This window comes from Apteryx rowi, unplaced genomic scaffold, assembly GCF_003343035.1.
Source record: "Apteryx rowi isolate R43461 unplaced genomic scaffold, aptRow1 scaffold_328, whole genome shotgun sequence".
NCBI classification, from domain to species: Eukaryota; Metazoa; Chordata; class Aves; order Apterygiformes; family Apterygidae; genus Apteryx; species Apteryx rowi.
In genome coordinates this window covers 900,584-919,534 of record NW_020449730.1, presented here as the reverse complement: position 1 = coordinate 919,534, position 18,951 = coordinate 900,584, and the positions used below count along the sequence as shown (strand labels likewise).

The 18,951-nt window shown below is 41.9% G+C and overlaps 1 protein-coding gene across 8 annotated transcripts in view; it reads right to left on the bottom strand.

Moving 5' to 3' along the window:
* ZNRF3 (zinc and ring finger 3) overlaps window positions 1–18,951 on the bottom strand; it is a 127,902-nt gene that overhangs the window by 47,383 nt on the left and 61,568 nt on the right. The window contains exon 1 of one of the 8 annotated variants that reach the window (XM_026071552.1): window positions 720–859. The exons of the other annotated variants lie outside the window; for them this stretch is intronic. Within the exon in view, the coding sequence (XP_025927337.1) occupies window positions 720–785 (66 nt within the window). The 5' untranslated portion in view covers window positions 786–859. Of the gene's footprint in view, window positions 1–719; window positions 860–18,951 lie in introns of those variants that run through there. 8 annotated transcript variants of the gene reach the window in all.

Below are 18,951 nucleotides of genomic sequence, written 5' to 3'. Positions count from 1 at the left end.
TGGCTAGCAAATGAAAACAAGCAGGTGTCAGAAAGGGAGAATTCTACCCCAGTATGGCAGTGCTGCCTACTACCACTGCTACTTAAGGACAATCATCACCCAGAGCAAGTGAATTCTGTTATGCAGTCCAAGAATCCAGGCACAAAATGTTTTCTACCTTACATTTCTTAGATGAATGTGAAGGACTGAAGACTGAAATTTATTAAAACACCACACATTGGCAAAATAATCCCGCACATGAGAAACCTCAAACCTAAATGCAAAACCGAGTGTAAGCAGCAAGCAAAACAGTAATAGGGTGCCTCAGGCTCTGTGCTGGCAAATATAGAGGACTTACTAGGTACATCTGCAGGCTACAAGTTCCCAAGGATTTTGTTGCATCACAGTGGAATCTCACCAGAGTAATTAATGAAACGAATCATATTATGCTAGCAATACTCAAAGTTGGTATGTTTCAGGAAGGGACAACTGACAAAAATATTGTACTGTTCAGTTAAAATCATATCCACTGTAAAACCAAACTGTTGCTGGACTATTTGAATATGAGTGAATGTGGAGATTTACAGGACAAACACCAATACTCAGCTGAGAGAAGTCAGACATTAGTCATCAGTTGTATGGAATCATTAAGACACCTAGGGAAATCATATTCAACTACTTAGCATCAGCTCTTTTAATCAAGTGGCATTATAAAGTCAACTACAGATTGTACAATTTACCAATTTACTAATGTTATCACGACCAAAACTTGGACCATGATCTCTCTTCTCACTCTCCAGCACCATTTGTTTCCTCTTCCTTGATCAGGAGTAGTCAGCATGTAGTCAGTCAGCTTGTAGTCAGCATGGCTTCACCAAGGGGAAATCATGCTTAACCAATCTGATAGCCTTCTCTGATGGAATGACTGGCTGGGTAGATGAGGGGAGAGCAGTGGATGTTGTCTACCTTGACTTCAGCAAGGCTTTTGACGCTGTCTCCCATAACATCCTCATAGGGAAGCTCAGGAAGTGTGGGCTAGATGAGTGGACAGTGAGGTGGATTGAGAACTGGCTGAATGGCAGAGCTCAGAGGGTTGTGATCAGTGGCGCAGAGTCTAGTTGGAGGCCTGTAGCTAGCGGTGTCCCCCAGGGGTCAGTACAGGGTCCAGTCTTGTTCAACTTCTTCATCAATGACCTGGATGAAGGGACAGAGTGCACCCTCAGCAAGTTTGCTGACAATACAAAACCGGGAGGAGTGGCGGATACGCCAGAGGACTGTGCTGCTGTTCAGAGAGACCTGGACAGGCTGGAGAGGTGGGCAGAGAGGAACCTCATGAAGTTCAACAAAGGCAAGTGCAGGGTCCTGCACCTGGGGAGGAATAACCCCATGCACCAGTACAGGTTGGGGGTTGACCTGCTGGAAAGCAGCTCTGCCGAGAAGGACCTGGGAGTGCTGGTGGACACCAAGTTAAGCATGAGGCAGCAATGTGCCCTTGTGGCCAAGAAGGCCAATGGTATCCTGGGGTGCATCAGGAAGAGTGTTGCCAGCAGGTCGAGGGAGGTGATCCTCCCCCTCTACTCAGCCCTGGTGAGGCCACATCTGGAGTACTGCGTCCAGCTCTGGGCTCCCCAGTACAAGGGATGTGGCACTACTGGAGCAAGTCCAGCAAAGGGCTACTAAGATGATTAGGGGACTGGAACATCTCTCTTATGAGGAAAGACAGAGAGCTGGGCCTGTTTAGCTTGGAGAAGAGAAGGCTGAGAGGAGATCTTATCAATGTGTACAAGTATCTGAAGGGAGGGTGTCGAGAGGGTGGGACCAGACTCTCTTCAGTGGTGCCGAGCAACAGGACGCGAGGCAACGGGCACAAACTGAAACACAGACAATTCCATCTGAACATGAGGAAAAACTTTTTCACTGCGAGGGTGACAGAGCACTGGAACAGGTTGCCCAGAGAGGTAGTGGAGTCTCCTTCTCTGGAGATATTCAAAACACGCCTGGATGCAATCCTGTGCAACGTGCTCTAGGTGACCCTGCTTGAGCAGGGGGGTTGGACTAGATGATCTCCAGAGGTCCCTTCCAACCTCAGCGATTCTGTGATTCTGTGATTCCTCTGGGCTATTTGTGATTTTCTGTGCAGGCACTCCTTACACCTTCTCTCTGGGTGCTCTCACCTGTTAACATAGTTCATTGTGAATTATATGAACTATTTTTTAGATGCAGACTATTTAAATCTCAACTCAAATCAGCTTCTCCATCAACCTTGTCCAGATCTCATGCTTCATGGATAAGTTACCAACGACAAACTGATGACCTTCCTCAAAATTCCATTCTCATCTCACCTGCCAAGAGAAGACACTTGATTCCCCCACCTCAAAAAACATGAGCTCTTTAACATTTTTACAGCATTTCCAAAGATCTGTTCTTTTGTTTGCTTCTGCATGTAATGCACACCTCTTCATTCATATAATCACCAATTCCCACCTTACCTCCCGCAACTTTCTTTTACCTGAACACACCAAACCATATAGTAACCTTTCTGATCTACAGTTAGAATCATGTTCATGGTTCCATCACTCTGAGAATGCAGTTTCCACCCACAAATCTCTTATCTGCATAAAACCGTCTCCAGCTCCACATATCCTGGCCAGTCTATTTCATTCACCCTTCACATTGAGACTCCAATGCCTAACAGGAAAGCCAGCCTCAGCAGTCCATTCATAGTTTTTTTGGTTTTTTTCCACCTCCCACTAAAGTAAGGATCCCAGAGGGCCTAAAGAATCAAAAAGAGCCAAAGAGTACACTCACACCATGCAAAGATCACAAGCTAGAGTCAGCCCAAGCCATTAAGCCCACATTGTACATCATGCCACCGAACACGTTTATTGGTTTGGGTGCAGAAGCACGATAGTAATGCTTATACACACCATGAAGATTCAGTTATGTTGTTTTGGAGCCTATGCTCACTTGGGTAAAACAAGCTGGCATTTCTGTACATTGCATACAGTTCCAGTAGTTTATCAACAGACAGAGCATGTCAACACTATAAATACAGATTCCCTAATCTCAGATCCACTTAAAACAAAAGCACAACGCTACCAGTTCCCAATTCTTCCCTTCCCCCGCCAAGACTTTAGTATTAAAGAATACAAGGCAAGTCTGAAAAATGGGATCTGGAGAGTCTTGAAAACTTTAGTAACATGCCTTTGAGAGACAGCACTATGTTCCCAAACTTTCTTCTTGTTAAGTTCTTCATTGTATGTTCACTTCTACTGTAAATCCCACAAGCTGCAGAACATCACTCTTTCCCCTCTACCCTTTGGCAAGAAATAGCTAAAAGATTGCCCATGCTACTAATACCTTCACTGAGCAGCTGCGTGGCCTTAGTGATATGACCTCTGCTCCCCTCTTGAAAAGGTTCCTGAGATATAGCAGTATGGAAACATTAACAAGGCACATACAAAGTTTAAAATGTGTGCTCTCTGGGTCACAGCAACATGAAATCAATAACAATCAAATTAAACAAGAACCTCTCCAGTAAGATTACCTATTTATTCTTCCCATTCTTTTCCTAATTAAGTTTTGGTCTTCCTCCAGATAGTGCTGCCAATATCTTCTTCCATGCTTAGTCCTCTACTACTAATCAGGTGTCAAGAAATAACAAGGGAAGAAATGCAAGACATATGAATTTAAGTTGTTTTGGGGTTTTGACCCCACATTTGAGGTTGCCTTTTTTTTTTTTAATCTCTCAGTTTGAGTAAGTCTTCTAGATACCTGTTCACCTTCTGTGCATCATAAAAAGTAGTCATATCTGCTCATGTGTACTGTGCACCAATAAAATCTATGGATGATTTTTATTGGTAATTCAGCATATAATGAATTACTTAGCTTCACAGAGCTACAGTTATGATGTACATACATGTCACAGGGACCTAAGGGGCTATCTGCATTGATCTGGAACCTCTGTTGATAACACTGCCATAAGGACTTTCATACATCCTATGGAAGAGGATTAATGTTAAGAGAAGTATTAAGTACAGTCCACAGTTCATGAAACAAAGGCCAGGGTGTCAACACATCTCCCTGCCTTCTTTAAGGGAGAAGGCATCCTTTTTCAAAAAATCCAAGTATGACTTCCTCACAGCCATGAAGGAATATTTGCTATAAAAACCCAAAGTATAGGCTAGCAGAATCACATTTGATATTGCCTGTCCAACCTAAAGTTTCATAGCCATTATGAAGAAATATATTCCTTTGTGAAAAATCTCTCCAGAGATGTGAAGAGGAAATTGAATTCTGGCACTGTCAGCAGAATTGGAATCTGAATTATCCAGCCTCTCAAATCACTCAGCTTCCCCAACTGCTGCTGTGCCAAGATTAGAGATGGAAGATGTAACTACTTCATTTCCGCTTCAACATACAGAGAGTTACACAAAGGTAAGCATCTCCATCCTTTTAAGGTTCTCACTTGCCTCTGACATACCAGAATATTTTAAAATACAAAATTAAAGTATTTTCCCCTTCATTTAGCTATGTATTTGACAGAAAGATTTGCATAATCTACCTATACCAAATGCTCATGATTTTGCAGCAGTAACGAGAATAAATACCACTTTTTGTTTTGTTTGGGGATTGGGGGAGTAGGGGGGTAAGGGCCGCAGGCAGGTGACATTACTTTTAGCACACATCTCCTATCCTCTGGGTAACTACCATCCCTGCAAGCAAATAGAACTGATTTACTCAAAAAAAAAAAAAAAAAGTTTACCAGGCAGGACAAGAAAGGGCAAAAGCGACAAAAAAGGGATTTAAGAATGGCTCACAGACACCTGCCAGGAACAGGGGAAGAGTGAGATACGTTTTTGTAGTGGTGAATGTGGTACAACTGCAAGACCAGCTAAGACCACAAAAGAATGCAGAAGAGCTCTTGAGACCTCCCCTGTCCTAAAGACTGTACAGGATGGGGTGAGAAAACAGACATGGTAAGTTTTGTCTTGATCTGTGTTCTGAAATAAAACGCAATATTATGTTCAAGGTGCAAATCAGAAGTGTCACCCCATGCTCTGAAGAACAGGTGTTTAAAATACAGAAAAATCTAAAGAGTCAACACCAAGGCCAGTAGAACGTGGACTGTGTCACTAGCAAGTTTTCTGTCCACAAAAGCATTCCACCACACCAAAGTAGAGATAGTCCCCAAACTCTGTTCAGTTTTTGCAGGTTTAAATTACGCTAGTCTCGGTAGATCAAGAAAGTGTTGCAATTTTCCAAAACAGGGATAACTAGATAAACTAATTCAGACTGGCATTGTGTAAGAATACAAGCTTAAAATACCAGTGTTACCCCTACTGACTAGGTGTCTAGATGCTACAGTGCACCACCCACTGCAGTGGACAGTGCTTAAAACAGGACACAATTCAATGGAAGTGCCTGTCATGTTCTCGTCCCTGGTTTCCAAGCGAGTTAATTCTGATTCTCTGACAAAGGAGTGGTTTTCTTATCTCCCCAAGATGGAGGGTGTTTACACAAAAAGACCCAATAAGATCAGCTGTCTGACTGGACTTCACTGCATGGCTAGAAAAATGATAGAAAGGAAGAAGGTAGTGCAGCATGAGGACTTAGGCCAGCCTAAAACAGAAATGAAACCAAGAGTGAAATACTAAGGATTTTTTCCAGCATGAACTTCCAAAAAGCAGCATCTAAAACTGGAGTAATAGTGTGGAATTTGAACGTTTGAATGAAGTTTTTCAGCTTGATGGAAGGTGGTCTGTTTATTTTAACATCAATAAAATACCATGCAGCTCTAACATTAACTGCACCTTGCACATGCAGCACATGCAATTCTGCAGCAAGTTCTCCAGTAGATAGAAGACCTGTCCAGTCCATTACTGCACTAAGAAGAAATTGAGACCTTGCTCAAGGGCCTGTGCGCTCTATAGGCACCCTTCTGGCCTCTCGTATAAATGGCATTTGAAGATGCTAGGCATTTACTCTGTAATGATTGTATTCCTAAGCTGTAGCTGCCTACAGAAACATAGGTTATATTTAAGCATTCCCTGAAATATATGCCAAAAGTTACAGGTTGGGGAAATTTGCAAAATAGAAACCGGCACAGTCTCTGCCTGTCATACCAGAAATGCAACACAGACAAGACCCTCCTTCTCATCAAGGCAGAAATCTGCTACAGAGAAACAGGAGAGCACCTTCTCTGAATCTCTACAGCAGATACATACTGGAAGCATTACTTGACAAATTAAAATAAATTTGAAAGAGAAGATACTGATTTCATCTTTTCTTTTGGAAGACAAGCAAAGTGAAGGTACACTGGCTTTCTCCAAAGAGTTGAGAAAGCACCTCCCCATCCTACACTCACATACAGCCCCAAAATCGTCTTGGCTGAAGCACCCTGGTTCTATACCGCTGACACCTTGCTTTGCCTTTTGTAAGAAGAGAAGGTCAGGGGACTTGGCGGGGAAAACACGATGTGACACAGACTAAGGAATCATTCCACTTTAAAGCCTGCAGAGATCAAAGGACATAAAAGGAAAAGGATGAATGAGGATATATAGACAAAAATTCAGTCTCTGAGAGGGTCCAGGGTGTTTCTGGACCACAAACATGTTCACTTCAGACATCATCTCTGACCGATATCCCAGCTTAAATTCAGAACAGCACAGCAAGTCTGTATTTACCACTCACCTCTGCAGAGCTCTAACACACTAACCACAACATGAAGGACAAACTACCAAGGCAACAATAAAACTGAGTAATTATTTTCTGTGAGCGGAAAAAGGATCAGTAGTTTCAAATAGTTGCAGTAAAAAATAAATTCAAAAAAACTACACTACATAAGCCTCTAAAACACAGCAGAACTGTTGAGTCTTTTTGTGAAGACTTGAATTCCTTACTGCTCTGGGGCCTGAAACAACAGAAACACCACAGCTTTCCCACCCGGAATGCACTTGGCACGGATTTGGCTCCCTCCACATGAATTCACATTCTTTCACCAGACAGGCTTTTGAAATAAAATTTATGAGGTTTGCAGGGTAAAAAAGTAAAATAAAAATAACTGAAGGAAAAGCCTATCATCAGGAAAATTCAGTGTCTTCCCAAAACTTCCCTGAAAACCAGGTGTATGTGGAAGCAGCATCTGGTAACTGAGGGGAAGTGAGCCTCCTCCCTCAGCTTTGCACAAGTGAACAGAAGCAGCATCAGGTAACTCAGTGTACACTTCAGGGACCTTTAGTTACCCAGCCCCTTGGTTTTCACTTATCACTTCCAAGCTCAAGGTCTCATTCCCTACCTCAAACTACATTCCCCATGGAGGCTTTTCCTAAGGGATTGATCCAAAGCCTGGAGTACACCATGGTTCAAGTGAAATAAGACAACCAAATGACTTAAATATTTATACGGAGGGGAAGTTGTWAGTACAATTCTTCAGGGACCACTTCTCTAGTAAACTTTCCCCCTACCAAACAAGTCTTATTATACACAAAAAGTGGTCTGACTGTACCTCTTTCCTTCAAAATGCAATGAAGGGAGTTCTTACCAGGTTTCTAGTAATCAACAACTTCCTTGTTCACCTTTAGAGGTTTAATGCACACAAAGTGTGTGATTCAGAGACAATCCAGTATTTTGTTGCTTAGAACCTCCAGAAATTGGATGGAAAGGAGAGATGGAAGAGGGGGCAGATTCCCAAAGACAAATATAGAAACATTGCTCAGGCATGCAGAGATGCAGTTAGGAAGGCAAAAGCTCAGCTGGAGCTCAAACTGGCAAGAGATGTCAAGAATAGTAAGTACATTAATAGCAAGAGGAGGTACAAGCAAGATGTAGATCTGCCACTGAATGGAGTTGGGCACAAAGCAACACCAAAGCAAACAGCAAACCACTGATAGTACAAGAGGGTTGAGTTAGGGATCATCTGTACAAACCAGACGCATAGTAGTCCATGGGATCTGAGAGGATGCACCCAATGGTGCTAAGAGTCGGTTGACACCATTGCAAAGCCAGTCGCTATTATCCCACAAAGGTCATGGAGATCAGGGGAAGGTTCCAGATGACTGGAAAAAGGCAAATACTACACCCATCTACAAAAGGGCAAAAAGAAGGTCTAGAAAACTACAGAGCAGCCTGCCTCATTTCAGTCCCTAGAAAAAATTATGGAACAGGTCCTCATGGAAGCYACTTCCTAGTACACAAAGGACAAGAAGGTGACTGAAAAAGCCAATTTGGATTTATCAAGGGTAAATTGTTCTTGACCAACCTGAATGCCTTCTATGATGAAGCAACTTGCTCTGTGGATGAGAGGACAGCTGTGAATATCTTGATTTTAGCAAAGTGTGTGACACGGGTCTCCTACAACGTCCCTGTTGACAAGCTGCTAGGATATGGACTGGACAGATGGACCACAAGATGGGTGGAAAACTGGTTAAAATGACTAAAAGTCAGCAGTTAGCTCAAAGGATGGTGGTTAATGGCTCAAAGTCAAACTGGCAGCTGGTCATGAGTGGAGTTCCTCAGGGGTCAATATAAGGTCTGACACTATTCAATATCTTTATAATCAATCCAGATAACAGGATTTAATGCACCCTTACTGAAGTCTGCAGATGACAGTGAACTGGGAGGAGAAGCAGATACATGGGAAGGAAGGGCCACCAGACAGAGGCACCTTGAGAGGCTGGAAGTCTGGGCCACCAAGAATTGCACAAGGTTTAATGAAGATAAATGCAAAGTCCTGAACATGGGACAGAAAAATCTTGAGCAGCAGCACAGGCTGTGGTCTAACTGGCTGCAGTGTAGCTCTGCTGATAAGGACTTGGGGGTCCTAGTGGACAGAGAGCTGAATGCTACTCAGAAGTTGAGGCTGCATCAGCAGCTACAAGATAATGAGGCTGCATCAGTAAGAGTACAGCCAGATCAAGGGATGTGATTATCTTGGCACTTGTTAGGCCACACCTCAAGGCTGGATCAGATGATCTCCAGAAATCCTTTCCAACCTAGACTTTTCTATCATTCTTTGATTCTAAGTTCTGTCCTCCAAATCAAGGCAAAAATCATTTTCAAAAGTGGCAGAAACACTTCAGCAAGCTACTATTAGATCCTAAAACAATTTAGCAGATATGTCACATGAGAAATACAACTGTTTTATGGATGAGCATTCCATTACAGAAAACTTTATTTCTATTAAGATGATTTGTTGGACTTCCAGACTGAATAATGAGAAGCCGCAAGCAGAAGGAAAATTCAGTAGAGGAAGTTTCCAATTCTCTGCATAGCTTCAATCCTCATTCATTGTTAATGGGAAGGAGCAAATAAAGAATCATAGAAGTGAGAGGGGCAAGAGTGAGACTGAGTAAGAAAGTTTTAAATTTTAAATTCAGCTTCAGCAATGACCATATTGTAATAGGAAGGAAAAGAAAATCTTGGAGAACAGAATTGCCACTATTTGGTGCCTGCACCTCCTTCTAAAGCAGCCGGTACTAGCCACTTTCAGACCACATACTGAATTGCAAACTAGTTTTTTAATCCTGTACAGCTGTTTGCATGTATTACAGGTGGGGGAAGGGAGAAGCGTTGATTCATTCACACTACTGAGACAGCTGTCACAATGAACTAGAATGACATATACTCAGATTTTGAAAGTTTATCTGCAAGGCTTACCTCTCAGGACATACACAAGAACTCTGGAATGAAAGTCAAGGATTTCAAGTTTCCCTGGAAGATTCTGTTTTAGATTTTGCCTTTTGCTGGGGTGATAATCTTTTCTTAGCATCAACAGCAAATGATTGCGTTGTGTGTGATACAGCTAAGACAGCTTCTCTCCACATCTAATAGAGAAGCTAATACCTCTGCTCTGATTTTCCTTGTTTGTAGTCTCTGAAGCACATGATGTGTGTTAAAAATTCTCAACAGTTATTCATTGGCATCAAAAACATTTCTGGTAGCCACTGTTGAATAGTAAGGTCTGACCTTAACAAAACCAGACACATTGATAAAGGCTAATATACATATATTCTGGAATACTGGCTTACCAAAAAAGCAGCCTTTAAGTATATGAAAAACAATTGCCTAAGCAAATAAAGCTATGACAATGAATTCACTTTGTCCTTGTTCATATTCCTATGGAATAAGACCTTTTCTGAAGAAGCCCCTTTTTCTAAAGAAGTTGCTTCCATCTATGAAAGAAAAAAGTCCAAATCAGGTTGCCTGAAATTGCTTGTTTTTACATAACATTTTTGTTTAGTACTTGGCTCCAATTTGAAACTTTCAGCACCCTCAGATGTGGAATCTGTGGGACATCTGGCGATGCTTGTAATATGAAATGGTTTATTGACATCAATGAACTTGCTGCAAGTTATTGGTTTCCCATTCCAAAAACACTGGAGAACAAGTCGAGAATGTTGTGAGACGTATTTCCAACACAACTGTACAGGCCAGAACAAATGATGCACTATCTCTATGCTGACAAAAGGCACTGGTAGAAAAAACATCTGTGAACACTAAGCTGGTATGTGTTCTTAACAGCCAGAGAAAATACCTTTCTCCAACCTGATGTGAAAAGTGTCTCATGTTTTAAAGGGGAGCGGAAGAGAGAAGAGGCCAAGAGACAGACTTCTACCCCCTCGTCAGACATAGCACCTCCCTCCCTGGCAAAACAGGGGTTCTCCATCAAGAAGGCAGGCAAAATCCCACTGCACTTCAGGCTGGAAGAAGTCTTCACAGGAATGTCAAGCTCCCCTGCAAGCCTTAACATTCTCAGTGTGGAAAGGAAAGAGGCTGCTAAGTGAGAGAAACCCAACAAAAGCTGACAAGCAGAGCTTCCAGCAACACTCTTAAACAGCACTGCACTCTTTAAATCAAAGGTCATTAACCTATTAACAATGAAGAACAGAAGCTGTCAAAAACAAAAGTTTTGTTCAGGCAGGAAGGTACTTTAAAAATTAATGGAATAGTTGCTACTGCAACTATTTGCATTTGGGGGACTGAAGTGCAAGGCTTACAACTCAATCTGTAACAGCAAAGAGCCAGCAAATATCAGCATCTAAAGAAGAGGGGGAAAAAGTCATGAATGAAATGTGAGAGTGGTTAAAATTTAAATATATGCACATGCATGCACACACTCAACAATTTTAGATCTTTAAGTTTTTGCTTTCTCTGTATTCTACTACTCCCAAGACTTGTATCTTTCTGCAGTGTAAATTAATCTTCAAATTCATTTATTTTTCAGGCAAAATTCCACCACTCATTTTCCTAACTGAAAGTTTTGCTTGTAACAAAACAAAAACAACATATGAAACTTGTCTGCAACTTTCATTGTTGGGGAATTATTCTTACTAGATTTGCTTTCAGAAACAGAATCAGCAAATCCTGGCTACCACATGGAGGCCACCAAAAATTCTCCTTCCCATACCTTACCCACCTCCCAGTAAAGAACATCCCCCCCTCCCCCCTCAAGTGAGCAATATCTAATGTTAAGAGAAATGGGGAAAACTCCTGTCAGAAACAGAGGACTGATGAGAGCTCAGCCCATCACAAAGACAGGATTGAGCCAATTTCTAGGCTGTCTTGGTGCAAGGCAGTATAATAAAGCCCGTGATTTATCCCAGCAGAAATTGCAGATTTGACAGCTCTATGACACAGAACAATTACTCAGGTATTAGTTAAGTCCACTGAAAAAACACCAAACTTGTCTGTATGTCTCAAACATACTCTCCAACACCAGAATCCAGAAAGGATGTAGGAATTGAGTTTACCGAGTGGAGCTGAGGTCACTGAAGATGAGCACCTAAAGGATGACAGAACTAGAGCTCACTAGCAAAACTGCTCCTCTCTTCCATCTACTTCAGCGACACGGTCAAAACAAACTGATCTCTCTGCTACATGCTGCCATTATTAAAAACGAGTAATTTCTCCACTTTCATCATATGCGAAGAAATTCAACTGTGACAAAGCACAGAGCACAGGACCAAAAAGTGGCATTGGATAGAGGGGAAAAAAGTGGCAATCTAGAGGGGTTTGCATCAGGGCACAAAGCAAGCCTTTTCAGAGCTAAAGAAAGCTTGCTAAAACAATCCAGTGAGTACAGTGAACAGACTGTGTAATGTATTCTAGTACAGCTTATATATTAAAATATTCACTATGAGGCACATGAGGCTGCAAAACAGTCAGTTAATGTTAACAACACTTGGTTTTATTTCCTCTGAATTTGTTCCCAACTTAACTTCTTACCTCTCAAAAGGAAAATTATTTCTTAAGAACTACAAAAACTACTTTGCACTCATTCTTCAGAATAGTTTTGACTCATGTCAGCTGGGAGAGATTTTTGCCACTGATGTGATTTTGATCTTGAATATAATGCAGCTACTAATACAACTCCAGTACCACAAAACTGTATTGCTTCGTCTGCTACTTAGGAATACAGTGGAATGAAGAACATCACTTCTGCATCTCAGTTTATTCTTCTGTACCAGCAGAGCAACCTGTTGCCAAAAAAAATGCTTTAAGATCCTTGACTGCAGAATTCCAACCCAGTAGTACTGACTCCCGACTGGGAAGAAAAGGCTCAGGCTGCAGCTTCTTTGTATCAGTGATTTTTAAAAAGGCATCAAGAGAAAGTGCCATTAAAAAAAGGCAATCCAGAACTGTATAAATGGAAACAAAAAAATTAAGATTAAAGAGTTTAAAAAGAGAGAGAGAGAGAAAAAAAAAGAGGTTTTTGTTGTCTTTGCAGCCTGATAAAAGACAAGGTTTTTATGCTGGCAGGAGCTGGAACATAGCAGCTCTTCTAAAAAGGTGAAAGCCTGAAGCATTTCCCCATCATCCTGTGCTCCATTAGAACATAGAGCTTAGCTATGCAGAGAGGAACATTGAGCCTCCAGTGCAAGTACAAAACTTCCCCATTAAAACAGTTTGTTTTGGTTTTCAAAGGGTTTTGTTTTGAAGAACATCATCCTTCCAAAAACCAAACTGCCACAAAATGTACCATTACAGGACCTGATGATACCAGCAGTGTGCTTTTCTTGGCTATCAGCCGTGACTATGTGGTTCGACCCAGCAGTCAGCACAGAACCCGCGAGCGGGTTCCACTGAACCTTCTCTGTAGCAAGAGCATCAAGCACTCCTGAAATCCTCTCTCAGTCCACATTACTCAAAGCCTGGAGGGATGATGAGAAACCCAGTCTATGCTGTAATTAAATGTAAAAACAGAGATGGACAGTTGAATACATCTACCATGCAGAAAAGCCCGGTAAAATCCTACAATGTCGATGGGCCAGTACTAAACACACTCCATTAGATCCTGCGAACAGTAGTGGAAAACTCTGAGGAGCGATCAGAGCAAGTTTGTTAACTAGGGAGCCAGACCTTGGAAGTGATCTGATGCAACCTAGACAGGCATCCTCTCACAAATCACTCTCACTGAGCAGTGTAACTGGCCGAACATCAGCACACTTACCACCTGAAGCGAGAAGCAGCATCATTCGTGTATTCCTCCAACACAGGGATACCCAACCTGTGGCTCACAGAATACACAAAGCGCATGTGAGCAACTCTCCTGTGCCACAGCTCAGCTGCAAATCCCTCAGGAGAGGAAGCCAACTGCCAGCTGAAAGACATACCCAGCAGCAGCAGCAGCCTGCTCTCATTTCCTTGCTGGGACCGCCCCAAGTCAGAGCAGCACAGCAGACACCACAGTGCTTGCATAGTAACAGATGTGTACAACACTCAAATTCAGCACATCTGCATCAGATTTACTGCACAGATCAAGTGTGCTGCCCACACCACGCAGCTCAGTGACCTGCTACAGCAACACAGGGAGCACTAATGATTGCAGACAGCCCTCTGCAAGGGAAGCTCCCAGCCCGCTCACAACAAGCCCCAGCCTCTCCTCCCATCGCAGGGTCTCAGACGCACAGGTCCATGAGCAAATGTGAATATTCAAGATTAATCTGAGGCAGATCTCTTCTCTCAAGAATTTAAGGGCTTTGAAAAAAACCCTGAAAAAAATCCTCCTCCGTTCTCCTACCTCAATGTTAACAAAGAGGAAACAAAGTCATGTTTATAGCTGCATTTTTTTCCTCTTTAAATGGGTGGAAAGATGTTGGCAAAAGATATAGGTACAATGCCACTAATGAAGGTGGAAACTGGAGGGAAAATGAAGAGCAAAATGATATGTTCATAGACTGTTTTGACAAAAGAGGGCTGCCAGTAGCTATATAGTAAAATCTAAGAGTTCTGGCACTATACAGAACAAGACTGGCCCAAAAATATACTAGTGGCCTGACCAGAACATTAAATATAGCCATAATTGGCTGGAAAAATAGGATTAGCTTACATCTCATGAACAGCTAGATTTGTCCTATAACACTCAGTGGGAGCTTAAACTGCARGTATCAGGTCAGTGCCACATACTCACCTGGGCTTCAGTTAAAGACCTCACATGGAGTTACAAATACTTTGTAAGCAAGTTTTCTAGCAGAAAAGGAAAGCAGGAAGAGATCTAACAAGTACTGTACAACATAAAGGAGTCTATTTGTTCAACCCCAAAGAGTGTTTGGGGCCCCAAAAGAATGAATATCATCATTCAATAACAAAAACCAACCAGCTGATTAAAGCTTTTAATTTGAAGATAAATCTCCATTTGCTTTTCCTTGCCAAAAGCGCAGAGGATATACACTTAGAAAAGGAATGAGCTTGGCTGAGATAAAAATTAAGAGTGTTAGAAGGGAATTAAAAAAAACACATGCACAAACACACAAGTGAAGGTAGTATTTTGTTTTTCAGAAGGACAGTTACTGCAACAGTTCCTCCAAAAATCAAATTTATTTTGTCCATCTCTGAGCAACCCATTTGGAGACCATATTTTAGCAAAAAAACTTAGGAAGTAGATTGACAGATCACATGCTGATCCAAAATTTCACAGTAACTTAAGTCTCCAGACAGATAGTGATTGTTCTTTATATACAAACAATGAACTGATTTGTGACTGATTTTTCCAAACTCAGTACAGCTCATTTTTCTGAGATGTAATCTGGTCTAGACCCTGACTTTCCATGAACTTCTTGGTGTTACGTGGAGTTTAAGGGATGACTTGCTCTTCTAGAGTCCTCTAAGACCCTGGAAAGAGAAGATAATCTTACTCTGCATTTTGCAGTTAGCTGTTAACAAGCATAGCTGGTTTGCTCGGGCTCAGAGTTGTGGGGAGCTTTGCTAGATTAGGGGAGAAGGGAAGTGAAGAAGAAAAGAAAGGAGTTAAAAATAACACAAAATAATTTGAAAGCATTAAGTTTCAAAGACAGAATCAAAGCAGCCTCAATAGAGGTCATGCATCAACATGCATAGTATCAGCCAACATGACTTGCAGAACTACTACAGGCCTAAGGCAAAAAAAAAAAAAAAAAAAAAACAGTTCACTTAAAATAGACAAGTTATACTAGGAAATGAAGGAAAACCATTTGTGTGAAATTTCAATCAGTAGTTTTCAGTTTTTGCCAGCCAGACTTCTAGGGAATAGGGAAAGATGAAATGGGGAGTTGGGGGGGGGGTCAGATCTAAGAGGAAATATCTCTTATACATATTTATTGCATCCATTTGTGAGCTGCACTGTTTGCTGAGGAAATCTTGTGTTATCCATCAATCCTATCTTCCATAATTACTGTTTCTGCTAGTATGTGCTAACAGAAGTAAACACTGAAGTCAGCTCTAAGAGTTAGATCTTCTCCAAGTATGTGGAACAGGGAGGTTAATTGCTGTAAGCAAGGAACTTGTGGAATATATACACAATGATTTCATCTAAAGATGCACAGAATTTATTTAGAAGCTAAGGGTTTGATTCAAGGGAGGCTTTTGACTCATGTATGGACTAGAAAGGTAACTGGAACAAAAGGGTATGGTGTGCCACTCGTTGCTAACATTTCATTAGATTCATAGCAGCAGTTTAAGTGTCCTTCATACATGGAGAGCTGCTTCAATGTCTCCATTTTAGCAGTGAAGAGACTGCTCTAGAGGAATAATCTGCCTATCACTTTACACCCAAAAATGCGCTAGAAAAAAAAGGTTGCTACATAAACTCTGGATTGATCGTGGTGATTTCTAAAAAGACAGAGTTTGGCCATAACCTTCCTCTAAAACAGAATGTAGGAGCTCACTTACTCCATAATGAACCACAATAAATATTTCAACTAGCATAGTAGTCTCTTTACAAGTCTGGCCATACGACCAGAGAAGCTAAAGCTAGACATGATTATTCAGGCAGTCCTGTCTTTCTGCAGCAAGCATGCTGGCTAGTTTCATCTTGCTTCAGTCAAAAATTCATTAATTAGTTATACCCTAACAGCAATTAGTTATCCATTTGCGTATTCTAACTGGTCACCCAGGAGCAAAATCCTTCTGCTTATTGATCTACATTCTGGTCAAAACCCTTGGAGAGCTTGCAAGTATCACAGTCTCCCTTGCTACCCTGTTCACACCCCAGACCAGCTGATACTACCTGCTAACCAAAGCCCAAGAGCATCTGCCCTGACAGAGACACAAAAGTAACTACTAGTCCTGATGCAAGAGATACAGCTACAGTAAGGGCAAAGCTTGTCCACACAAGGAGGGGAAAAAAGTTCTCACAGGGGCTGATCGAATACTACAGAATGAAATTCAATAAATATTGTATTTTTATTTCAGAGGAAAACTGTAGGTATACAACAACTGCCAAGATGCATTAGACTACACCACCTACATTAGCAGTCCCTGGGACATAAAGCACAGAGTTACAGTCTAAATGTCCTACTTTTGCTCATGTAATACAAGGATAAACAAGTTACATGAAGCAGGTTGGTACAGAAAAGACACAGCAATGTTTTGATTTCCATTGGAGAAGCAGGAGAAGGAGCACAAAAGTATCCCTGCACCTGTGTCCTGAAGACAGCCCTTCTCAAAGGAATAATTTATTACTTTTACTAGTCTAGTTTTTCCACTTACTATTTCTAGCAGAGGAGAAAGCAGAGAGGTTGGGTTTGTTGGTTGTTTTCCAAAGAGGAGACTGGGAGGCCCAGTTTGAAAGCAACATTCCAGAAAAAAATGAACTAGTTACATGCAGAGATCAAATATACACCTCCCATATTCTACCGCTTTAAGTTTGGGCACTACGCTGCATTGAGGCATTCTAGCTGCATTCACAGCCACATCCAAGATATTTTCCTCACAGTTACAGTAGAATACCCTACAGCGTGCAACTCCTGACTTCGCTCATCATCATTCAATTGGCAGATGACACTTGCCCTCCTGCTCTCCATGCCCACACTTTAACAAGCCTGAAGACATCTCAGACGGATCTGGTGTTGCCATGGGTAAATTAGAGCGATTTGATCATTGAGGAAAAAAGTGAGAAAGGAGATGGTAACATTTGTATAAATAAGTAAACACCATTAGTCACAATGCCCGGTACTAGACCAACTCCCTCGTCAACCTTTCACTGTACTGAAAATCAGCCATCTATTCCTATGCTTTGTTTGATCCATGACAGTACCTTATTTCTAACCTCATAGCTACTCAGTTTCCCTAAAAGCCTATCAAGAAAGATTTTGTCAGTATTTAATGAAGCCTGGTCATTTGTACTTCCAAAGGGATTCAACATCCATGCAAAATACAACCTAGGCACAGGGCTCTAGTGTCTCCGTTTCCCACCACGACCTTCACTAACCAGGTGAGATGTGCTGTGTTGCCTCCGAGAGGTGCGTACACTGGGCCAGAGGGGGTGAAGGGGGGCACAGAACACGTGCACAGAGGAAGACAGCCCTATAACTAAGAACAACATTGTCTTTAAAAAAGGGGGGGGAAGAGGGACTAACAGGAGTAGGTTGTTACAGGAAGAATGCAGTGTCCTCACCACAAAACTAATCAAACTTCCTCTGTCTTATATACAGATGCCAAGCAGAAACTGCGCATTTTTGCCAGCAACTATTTTCCATATGTATAGCCATATACAGAGGTAAAAGCCACAGAGGAAAAAAAAAAAGCTAAGAATGCCAAAAGAAATGAGGTTAAAAACCCACAACACTCCATCCCATCCCCCTCCTCATGCCAACCTCTCATCTATAATCCAACACAAGAGAGACAACAGACAAACAGCAAGAGGTCATCTTCAAAGGGCTGGTTGCCAAGGGAGGCCAGTGCAAAGAGAGCAGGCATGTCCCCATCAAAGTCCAGCAGCTGCGAGAGCCGCAGAGGTGCAGCTTCCCCCGGGCTGCAGTGAAATTCAGAGATGGAGGATAGCGCCGGAGCTGCCCTAGCTGGCAATATGAAATGGGTGGCTTTGCGCTTTGCAATAGGGAAAGAAGAACAAGAGAATGGTTGTGATATTTTAATCCTTCTCTCCACCCACTTTTGCATTTCAGATACTTGAACTATCRTTTAGACTCATCAAGATACATCCCGCTGAATCACTACAGTGGAAGACAGGAGGCAGAACCAAAGATGAACTTTGTGCTAAGTTCAAAATTAAAACTCAGGCTCAGTGATTGCAAGTGGAACAGAGATAGAAAAGATACAGCAGATAATGCGCAGTGGTTACTTCTCACSGAAAACACAAACACACCTTCATAGCCAGAGCTTGGGAGACTGCCCCCCCCCCCAAAAAAAGCCTGCAAATATTATACAGCAAAGCCTATATCATTTTTCCTGTTTTCCTGGACAAAGCAAGAGATAATAATACAGACTCCTAGCCTACCTGCACCATTTGCATAAAAAAATTAGAGGTCAGCTTACAAACAGCCACAGACTTTGGTTTTATCAAGCCTTGCCAGCATACTGTTCAGTGGAACCATATTCAAGAAGCTGGTCAGTGCTTGCGAGCCAACACACACTCCACACTGCTACATGCCTCGGACAGAACATTTGATCTTCTCCACATCCGTATTACTTAGCTTGTTATTACACTGGAGTCTGGTAGCTTAGTTTTTAAGCTTACTAGAACACTGACACAGAACA